This window comes from Bactrocera oleae, chromosome 3 (genome assembly GCF_042242935.1).
Source record: "Bactrocera oleae isolate idBacOlea1 chromosome 3, idBacOlea1, whole genome shotgun sequence".
Classification (NCBI taxonomy): domain Eukaryota; kingdom Metazoa; phylum Arthropoda; class Insecta; order Diptera; family Tephritidae; genus Bactrocera; species Bactrocera oleae.
In genome coordinates, this window is record NC_091537.1 from 13,523,253 (window position 1) to 13,534,327 (window position 11,075).

At 38.2% G+C, this 11,075-nt stretch overlaps 1 protein-coding gene across 1 annotated transcript; it reads left to right on the forward strand.

Annotated features, from left to right (window-relative positions):
* Positions 1 to 4,491: 4,491 nt before the first annotated feature.
* Positions 4,492 to 5,961, forward strand: LOC106623902 (malate dehydrogenase, mitochondrial). Its single transcript, XM_036368512.2, has 4 exons — positions 4,492 to 4,672; positions 4,744 to 4,951; positions 5,016 to 5,212; positions 5,280 to 5,961. The coding sequence occupies exons 1-4, from the start codon at positions 4,601 to 4,603 to the stop codon at positions 5,820 to 5,822; spliced, it is 1,020 nt and encodes a 339-aa protein (XP_036224405.2). The 5' UTR covers positions 4,492 to 4,600; the 3' UTR covers positions 5,823 to 5,961.
* Positions 5,962 to 11,075: the final 5,114 nt, after the last annotated feature.

An 11,075-nucleotide genomic window follows, 5' to 3' on the forward strand; every position in this document is an offset into this window, starting at 1 on the left:
GGCTAAATCGACCAAAATTTGCTTCTGTGAGCTACAAACTTTATGGAAAACTTTATATACCCTTTTCAGGGTATCACAAGTAAATATTTACCATATCTGTTAACAATGGAATTAAAAAGAACCAGTCCGGTTCGATATGTTACCACATCTAATTTGCTTAGCATATTCAAATGTGCACATACACATATCGCAAGCTTAACATATTTTTGCTATGCAGCTACGTTTAGTTCCGAAGTCTCGTAAATCAAATAAGCCCATCGACTGCTGACCTTGATGTGATTCCCATAAATGCACCACTTACCAGCATTTATATGATTTCCAATTTCTCGCCATTTGCTAGCAAAATTTTCTTATTTTAAACTCAAAAAGTTACCACAAAACATGCTTAACGGCATGTTGAAATGATTTGTAGTTGAAATTTTGGGAGTTTTTGTAATTAAATCTGATTTTCGACTTGTATAAACTTTTATTGCCTAGTCAGCAAGTTGTTCGAAAAAATTAAAAAATCAAGGTGCAGACTTCTAGCAGTCTTAAAAGAAGGGTATAATAAAGAAATTCGAAATATCTTCACTATTTTTGAGTAGTTGAATTGAAACTCTAATTAAAAATCTATTTATTTATATAAATCTTGCGTCGAAATTTAATAAGTTCGAAAATAATCACAAAAAGTTCTAACGGCTATTCACTTCATTTGCCAGCTAAAAACTCTTTGATTTTGTAGCAAAAGCTTATGCCTGTATTGAATAATTCAGTTATTTATACACTTTCCACTTATTCGCTTCGTGCTCCGTAAACAAATGTGGCAGATGGCACAAATAATAGATAGCCAAATATGTAAACATCCACATCTACATACAAAGATTTTAAGTCTTAAGCACGGAAACAGCAGATTTAGAAAAAACAAAGCGGCGAGAAAAAGCATGAAAGGAGAACATAGAGCTTTAAGCGCGATAGAGACATACTAGGAAAATGTAACATGAAATATGCAAACGATATGTCAGCAGCGAATTTATTGCCAATTCCACAATATTCCCCAATTGCATCTGGAAACGTATCGACAGCAAGTAAGGGCCCATAGGCATCGTATTCCCTCACACGCGCCCTCGACGACTATAACGTTTCCGTTATTTACATGCATATCCGTGCGATCCAAGGAAGTAGCTGGTATATGTGAATATTGCAGTCGTATATGTTATGTACATACAGACGCATGCAATGCATAAGTAGGCATTCATGCTGTTGCTGGGAGGGTTTGAAGCACCCTTCTGGAAAATTTGTTGGTCAGTGTACATGCACTACATTGCTGCGAAGTTTGCTATCAGACTTCGGGAAAATGGACACATTAAATGTTCCACAAAGTGGGTCATTCCGAAATCCCTGTGGATCGAAGCTCAAGGGATAGTTTGGAGGGGGAGTCTACTGTCGAGAGCTCTCATCAACTCTTATTTCAGACTGCTAGACCACTGTAGTGTCTTTCAAGCTGAAGTGGCTGCCATCAAGGTAGCAGCAGATGTACTTCTACAAAGTGTTTCTTTTAGGGAGGTATGCATTAACTCCAACATCAGAGAGCCTGTATATCAGCCCTGAACACGCCGACAGTGAGCTCAAAGCTAGTCAAGGAGTGCATAACATCACTAGCAGTAGCATCAAGTTACTTCCGTGGCTGCGTGAGAAATCGGCCTATTTACCTAACTTAACCTTAACTGCACTGAGAATCGAAGAACATATCCGACTGTGCTCAGCCTTGTTATTAATTTCACAAATTTTGAGTCGTCCAGAGTGACTGGTTTCATTATAGATATATCATTTTTTATCTAATATTAACAAAACTGATAGCCTTCAGTATACGGTTTTATGGGGGCTGTGCACAGAAATATAGAAATTGTTTGGGGTTTTGATAACCGCTTAGATAAATATCATCATTTTCGGTCTACAAAATCAACGAACTGATTTCGATCGGTTTTAGTAGAATTGGCGCATATTGTTTGTTTTACGAATACTAAAAGAGGTTGTGATTATTTTTTTCTGGAGTAAAATGGAAGCATGTGAATAATGTCTATATATAGGTTTCTGGTGTTATTGTTTAGAGAGACGTCGTACTTTTAGTACAATAGTTTTGTAGCAAACCATTATAGGGAGTTGATTGTTATTATTACTGAACCTTGTATTGTCTATGGTGTAGCATAATGTGGTAATATACAAGTCATTATGGTCAACTTAACCTATTCGAGTTGAAGCTAAAGCAATCATGCTATTAAAGGATATACAACAGACTAAGCTTAGAAAAAAAAACAATTTAATTCAATATAGTTTTAAAAACCAACGTACAATTCCTGATATTTCTGCGGTATTTTCCGCATGGGAAATTATAAAGCATTGCCATATAAAAAACGAAAACAAAAAAAGTCCTCCACTAACCAAACCAAAATCTCACCAAATCTAGGATTAAAACACAGATAGCTTACGGCTTTTATAAAAAGTTGAATTTTTTCCAAACATTGTCAAGGTAGCGCGCAAAGCAAACAAGATTGCGCAAAGCTCACAGTTGCCTCACAGTCGGTGTTGTTGTTGCAACAACACACAACTTTTATGTTGTTATTTCTTCTGTTGTGTCTGTTGCCATTGAAGTTGGAACAAAATATGCCTGAGGAGTACTCAGAAAATGCAATTTTTTGCAGCCAACTTACAACTATTCATACGCTCGTGCATGCTTTGGCAAATGTATATACAAGTATGTATGTATGCATGCATGAAAACTACAAAAACCGTTAGCATATGCCCCGCATGTGCATATATTGTATATATATTTATGAGTAGTTGCTTGCATATGTAGGTAGGCAACTATGCGCGGTGCAACCAACCAGTCAATGCTGGAGTCGTGCCACTAAATGGCTGTTCAATATCCTGCAGCATATTTGCTGCAACAGCGGGAATTCGACAAAAAGGCTTAAAAACAGCCAACAACAACAACAATAACTAGCAGCGCAATAGCAATGTATTGCTAACGTCATAAACACAAACGTATTCATATTTATTAAATAAGTGCATACAGATACCGCGCGGCCCAAACGCTCGCCAATCGCTTGCAGCAGGGAAATTTTATCAATTTCTCACATGAAATATGTTAACAAATTTTTATGATTCGCAAGCGCAATGCAATATCCTTATAAGCCCGTTCACCTTCACATGCACAGAGAGGACCGCAGGTACGCACACACATACATGCATACATACAAGCATTGCACTTGCAAATAATAGTAGCAAATGTTAACGAAACACATCGCTGTGATATGAATCGCGGCGAATTGAATATTGCAATAATAAAATTCAAACATACTGCCCCTTTCGCAAATATGCTACCCCCCTTGCAAATATGGCACACTCATGCGATTGCATACAATTAAGTGGCAACTCTCCGTGTTACGTTATGTCAGTGTGGTCCAGTAGCTTTTGGCTTCAGGTCAAAATGCGAAAAAAATTTGTTGTGATTTTTGCATATTTTTGGCGGCAACAATGTCAAGTAGTTTTTATACGGAATCCCCCTTCCGCATGATACACCGAGGGATTTAATCAGGTTAACTGGCGTTTTCATCTCTAGAGTGTACGGTGCATATTTTCAATTAATAAATTCGATTTCAATCACATTATTTACGCACTGAAATTTAAGTTAACAGTTGCCTTAAATATTAAGGAACTTTTTTAACTGTTAAAAGTGGAAAATATACTAGATCTAATAATGATTGTTTTACTTTTTGCTGTTCTCTAGTTATTGATTTTATTGTGGCGGCAGAACACATTCCCGCAATAATTATGAGGAATACTGCCGAGTTGAAAGTACTTAGTCGGTTAAAATCCCGGGTCCGTTCCGCTTACGTAGACTCTATTTGCCGTGGAAACGTTCTTTTGTTTACTATATCAAAAATGTATCCGTTTCCTTAATTCCTCTAAATCTTCTTATGCAAATAGGCAATAACTGGGCCCTCGGTGAAAAAGGGACGCTGGAAAACCCGGCGGTTAATCTTTCTATACTCACTGTAACGTCAAACTTTCATTTGTAGAGCTTTCAGCTAACTTCGAACTTCCAACGAGCTTTCACTTCAGATTTCTCACGGAGAGCTACACCTACAAATGAGCCCCTTTGTATTCGCCTTAGCTAAAGCATGAGTTAATGAGTCCATTGAAATTCTGTAAAGCCGAGGCAAAACTGGTTTTGTAGTATAGCAGAAAAGCTCTCTATATTTACTGTAATGCCGAGCTTTCACCTTATTTCCAGCTTTCAAGTACAAAGTCCAGGTTGTTTACGAATAGATACACCGACAAATGTTACTTTTTCTCCTCCGAATAACGACTTTTCGTAATCTTACAATCATGTTCCACGAACACACATCTAGTACAGATACTTACAAAAATGCATACAAATATATGTATGTTTACACATTCACAAAATGTAAAATCACCTCTCACAGACAATTCAAACAAATTTTTTAACAAAGTTGTATTTCCAGTAACATCAACAAAGTTCAGTCATAATTGTAAGCAAAAAATTAAAAATAATTTCAACTCGTTCCCCGGAGCGCAAACATAGAAGGCAAATTTAGCAATGTGGCGTAACGCGCGCGTACTCCTGAAGTCTTTTTCGAGCTTAAGCAGAAAATTCTCTACCACGCAATCGGTAAAAAGACTTCGTTTTCAAACTGCTTCAAAGGATAAGTGTCAACTAACATATTTTTTATAAAATTTCAGAGCAACAGTCGAGTTTGCGTCATAGGCGCGTGTGGTAGTGTAGGCCAGGCGCTCTCTCTATTGCTCAAGCGGGATGATCGCGTCACAGTGCTCTCACTCTACGACGTGAAAAAAGCTATTGGTATGGCTTTGGATATGTCACACATCGATACCAATTCGGAAGTGTTCGGATACGAAAAAATTGAGATGCTACCGAAAGCTTTGTATTGTAAGTCTACAAATTCAGTTATGTTATCCGAAGCACAGCTAATGATTGTATGTACCTCGTAAAGGCGCCGACGTCGTCGTTATCGTGGCGGGTCAACCGCGAAAGAAAGGCATGTCAGAGAATGATCTGCTCAAACAAAACGCCAGTCTGATTATTGAGATTATGCCGCACATTGCCGAAATCTGTCCCAAAGCATTGATTGCGATAGTTACTAGTCCAACCAACGCGATTGTACCACTAGCAGCGGAGGTACTTAAAAAGGTATGCAAATGCATCTTAAAAAGAACAACAATTAAAATATCGACTCACTTCTTACTTTACATTACAGAAAGACGCATTCGATCCTAATCGCTTATTCGGTGTCACCACACATAACGTTGTACGTGCGCGCACTTTTATCTCCGATGAATTGCAAGTGGATGCGTCTATAGTGAAAGTGCCCGTTATCGGTGGTAATTCGCCTTGCACGATTCTGCCGGTGCTCACGCATACCAAACCGAAATTCAAAATTGAAGATAAGGACGACGCAATACCGTTAATTAGGAAATTGCGAGCTGCGGAGGACAATGTGGCGATGGTGAAGGGTGATCAGGGAGCCACACTAATTATGGCGCATTCTGTTGCCAAATTTACGCACGCACTGTTAATGGGTCTAGCCGGTATGGGCGATCCAGTGGAATGCGCCTATGTGGAATCAACTGTCACCGATTGTTCATTTTTCGCCACACCTTTGAAATTGGGTAAACAGGGTATTGAGAAGAATTTGGGTATACCAACGTTAGCGAAATTCGAAGTGGAATTACTGCATGACTTGATACCAGAGCTCAAGGAGAGCATTAAGAAAGGCATTGAGTTGGCAAAGAAGAAATGAGCGAGACGCCGTTTTGGTTGGTTGTTTAAATGTTATTTCGGTTACATTGTTTGATATTCGTAGTTGTTTTATTTTTATAAATATTTCTCCACAATTTATGTGAAAAATAAAATATCATTTATCATTTGAAGAGCTTAAAGGCTGTGAGCATAATCACTGGGCTTAAACAAACTTTAATTTTTGTGAGCATTTATTGCTTGCATAAATCAACAGAGATATCGGGCAGCCACTTCGCCTCGTCAATCTAATCCGTTACAAATGTATATGCATACAGAGTATGCCTTATATTATAAGTATATGAGTAGGTAAATGTTGAATAACTTTGAGATTTATTAAAAGATTGAGTTGGTTTCTAAATATTAAAATTCTCAAACCAATTATTTTACAGCAAACGCCAGTTTATTCGATACGAGTAAGCCAAAGTCACATTTGAGCGGTAGTATTTTACAAGTTCGGTTAGGTTATGTTCCAGGTTTTATCTCCGATATAATATTGCCTTTAGGACAACTGATGACATCTTTAATGATTAAAAGTCTGTTTAGGTACCATTCTTAAAGGCGCGCCTTAGATAGTTTAACATAGAAGCTAAGAGGAAAATCAATGTAATATATATACCAAAGGCGGGTAAAAGCTCTCATATCAGTCTTTCCTCACTCCTCTTAAAAGCGTGCGAAAGATTAATAGAAATATACATAAGAAACAAATTAACCCCAGAAAACCTGACAGTTTCGGAACATGCGAATTCTGAAGGAAGATCCACAGAAACCACACTAAGCTCGGTACAGCAAAGATTGAAAAATCTCTGGAAGTAAAAGTATATACTCTCGTAGCCTTCCTTGACATAGAACCAAATTAAGAACATACTGAGCGAGCTTAAAGATCTGGACATGTCCAAACCTCTAGTACAATTGATAGAATATATGCTCATGGGCGGATCAATAATTTCAAGGCTGGGAAGTTCAAAGATGTGCCGATCTGTCCAAAGAGGTACACCACAAGGAGGTGTGTTATCTTCACTTCTCTGGATTTTTACAATGAATAAAATGTTATTAGATTTAGAAACGAAGGGGCGTACATGTTGTGGCATACGCTGATGATGTGGCGGTTTCGATTAGAGGTAAACCCCCAAATATTCTCGGTAACCTTTTACAAACAATAACATACATAACAGACATAAATCGATGGGCCATATCGTGCGGACTAAACTTAAATGCTAGCAAGGCAGAGCAAGGAAACACAAAATTCCAGAAGTTATGCCTGTCGTCTAGCAGATCACTGCAGTGTCTGCCAAGCGTTAATCAAAGCAATTAAAAAAGCCTTCCTGTTCTGACAAAGAAAACAAGAAATATATTTGTAGATACAGCCGCTTAAAGACCTAGGTGCACTCTACCTATCTACCTAGTATTTTTTAATATTCGTTGCGACTTTTAACTGGTACAATTACTCTATTCATGGAACATGACCAAAAAAAAAAAAGATAACTGTTCATTCCATAAAAATGGAGACAAAGGGGAATCAACCACATGAACGCTTGTGATTCATTCCAGGTTCGTCCGATATTTTTTTACTTTTACAGTTTACTTACTAAAGCTTTTTCGTTACTATATAAGTGATGTCGTATTTTCATATAAACATATAACAGTGTATGTGACGACATTTATGTACGTTGCACATGTACTTATTACCATGGATGAATGCATTCCAGCTTTGTGTGGGCGTCTAGTGCACGTTTGACCTTTCACATTTCGCTCGTATGTGTGCAATTTGTCGTTTTCTCATATTTTACTTTTACTTATCTTTTTATGGTATGCACTTTTGTGTCACTTAGTGAAATGAAACGTAACGAATGGGCAATGACATTTTTATGCGACATTCTGTCGTCTGAAATTTTCTGTTGCCATTTTGTCTTTGGTGCACCTTATTTGTTTTTCATGTTTCGTTTTTCGTTTTTTTTTTTTTTTTTTTGGTTTCTCTCATTTCATTTCATCTCGCATTATTTCAGTGTTTTTGTAATGTCACATTTTCCGGCAAATGCAATCAGTTTTCATTTATTTTCCTGTTAACATAGCTTTAGATATATGTATGTATTTTTATTGTTTACTCTCTTTTTTCTTTTCGTTAGTGCAAACATTTGCATTTTCATGCTGCTCTCTGCATTATTATTGCAATTTTTGGCACTTTTTCACAGCATAGTTTGTGCTGGAAAATTGTTTCGCAATTTGTGGCGGAATCAAGCACATAACTGTTTCATTCGAAAATATGCGCGCAATCAAATATTGTACGGATGGGGGGTTTATTAAGGAAGGTAGGCTGGGGAAAAGGCGTCTCTAGAAATGGTTAGGTTAGTTGACTGCTCCTTCCGCAAGGCGGGTGATCGCACTTGGACTGTTCTGTACAGTCCTTTGTAAGATCATATGAAAAACTATTGTAGTCAGTTATCAGCTATCGACAAAAACGCTCCGTATCTATCACAAATCTCACCTGGATGTCTAAAAGTATGAGATTTAAGTTGTTTTTGCCTTGATCTGGCAAAACCGGCACATTCGATAAGTAAGTGTTGAAATGATTCTATCTCATTTTCTTACAAACAGCTAAAGCAGCTGGTCTGAGGCCCGAGAGTACATTAGTGAACCACAAAAAGCCAACGGAGCTCCTATCCGTTCCCATTCCGCAGTTTTGAGACTGAAGTACCTGTCCTAGCGAGCTCATTAGCCTTCCAGTTTCCTGTGATACCGCTGTGGCCAGACAACCAAACCAGTCTAATCATAAAATAACTCGATACTAGAGATAAGGAGGCTGCGCTCCGAGCAGTAGATCTACTACTACCTTTATGGCAGCCACCTGCGCTTGTAAGGCGCTGCGGTGGTCAGAAAGCACTGAAGCGGATGGAAAGTTCACGACAGTGTACTCTTCCACCAACTCTTCGCACAAGTTTTGATTCATCCTTCCCCCGCATGGCTCTCACGGTATATGAGCAAAGAAACGACAGTCAGAGTTAGACTCCGCGACCTGATAATAGAAGCATTTTGGAATGAAATCAAAGTGAAATCAATATAGGCTTAACTATGATTTCATGGAGCCAAAGGACTACCTTTTGCCAATGACGCTCCTGCAGCAATACAGGGAAATGCCGTTAGGAGCCGCTAATTCCATTATGACTGCGGTTCTAACGAGCGCATGTTCGCTTCTATGGACTAGTGATATTTTTGCAAAAGTTCCGTTAGTTCTCAAGTCGTAGATATATCTATGCATATTTTATTAAAATTTTAATAACAGAAATTATGGACTGTGTCATTTTAGCTGCGCACTTACAATTTTCTCCAAATAAGTATTTATATCACCAATTTAGCTTCCAAAATGTTAAGTCCACTCCAAAGCGTCAATAAAAAAAAACCACAACATGCACACACCCAGCTGTAGTTGAAAAAATGCTAGCATTTAATCTGTCAAAACGAACTAGCATTTAAAATTTTAAATCACAGCTAAATTTTGTTTGTTGCTGCAAACCTGTCATGCCACTCACACCAACACATACACGCACACACTGACATACACGCTTGGCTGCCAAAATCCCCGTAATGCGCATCTGCATAATATTATGCAACATTTGTAGCACTGTCTTTTACCTGCTGCACCTCTCGCCACGCCTCTTGCCCTGCCACTAAAGCTACAATATTTGGCTGCTCAATTTTAGCGCTTACATTTTGGTCTAGCAGCGAACGTGTGTGTGTGTTATTCCTACTTTGTATTTGCATTTACTATCCGTTAGCTTCTCATTTTGCTTATGTTCTTAGCAGCCGCTTCTACAGTTTTCATGTGTATATTTGCATCATAATCTACAACAACAAAATCCCCTATTTATTTTCACTTAAGCTGCATGCAACAACAGCGACAACAATATGAAATATAAGTATTGTATATACATGCGCTCAGCTTGTCTACTTACTCTTGAGCGGAAGTGTAAGAAAAGCTGGCATAAGCAGCCGTAAAAAGTGTAAGCGTTGTAAGGCGTCGCTAAAATTGCAGCAAAAAAAATGCACTGCTCTTGTACCTGCTGTGCAACATGCAAAATAGGCAACTGCTGCTTAGCGCCTTGAAATATGCATTATTAACTGAACTGGTGTATTGTGTTTAAAGTAAAAATATTTTCGTAAATATTTTGCATTTTTTTGTGAATGAGCTTTGCTTGTTTTTTCAAAAATATTTAAGTGGCTGTAGTCTACTAGCAGCATCCTTAAAGCTTTAAAAAATATGGATATATGGAAGTCGTTTTAGCAGCTGTAAGACCGGCTAGTATGAATAATAAATAACAAATAAAGCGTTTATTTTGGCGCTTTTGCACAGAATTTCAATGCGTTGAAGCAAAATATTTTGACTTAGATACAACAACACTTGAAAATTATAAAATTGTTTAAAAATTAAAAGTATTTTTCTGAAAATTTCCCTAACTTACTTTAGCAACGATCGTTCGACAAAATATTTAGTCGCACCGCGTGTTAGCCTAGTAAAACCAACTACAATTAACTACAATTGCGGCGAGATTGACTTTGCTAAGAGCAAGAAGTTCAGGGGACCTCTTACGGTTCGTACTAGGTCAGAAGGATCTTGCAATCGCACAAGTTCTGGTTGTAGACCAACGCTTGCCGAGCTTACTGGAGGTCCATAAATTCAGCATTATAGCGCTTGAGGACATCGAAAAGCCGACTCGTTTCCAATAGGTTGAAGTTAGAGTAAGAGTGCTCTTCGGCTCGCATTCCGCTGTGACCGGGCACCCATACAAGTATAATATGGAAAAAACTTGAAGCTATTGTCAGCGAGGTCAAAGCCAGTATAGCCGTTCGGTACGTGGTACCAGATTTACGTCACCGGTAAGACCTTGTAGCCGAAGCTACTGCCAGTTGAACACCTATCAAACTCAATGACTGGTGACATTTGTCGCTTGAACTTTAAGTGTCTTTTTATTAGAAGTGCTTGAACTTTAAGTGTCTTTTTATCACTCAAAGTCTATAATATCATTTCCAGCTGAGTATTATAGCACTATTTCTGACATAACTATGCTGATATTTCGTGCAAAGCTTAAAACCGGACATAGTGCATATGGATTTTAGTCGACTCTTACGACAGACATACCTTACCGCGTGCAAAATCTACCTCCTGCCCGCTGGGGGAGGAGAGCTCCCGACAGAAGAATCCACCTCCTACCCTCTCTCTTAATTTCGATCCCTCCGTGAAAAAGCTCGCTGTAACTATTCT

What these genes read in the sequence shown, in the direction of transcription:
- LOC106623902 (XM_036368512.2), top strand. Translation starts at nt 4,601, where the DNA reads ATGTGGCGTAACGCGCGCGTACTCCTGAAGTCTTTTTCGAGCTTAAGC. An exon ending in AATTCTCTACCACGCAATCG is followed by an intron (nt 4,673 to 4,743) that starts GTAAAAAGACTT and finishes ATAAAATTTCAG; the next exon opens with AGCAACAGTCGAGTTTGCGT. An exon ending in GCTACCGAAAGCTTTGTATT is followed by an intron (nt 4,952 to 5,015) that starts GTAAGTCTACAA and finishes TACCTCGTAAAG; the next exon opens with GCGCCGACGTCGTCGTTATC.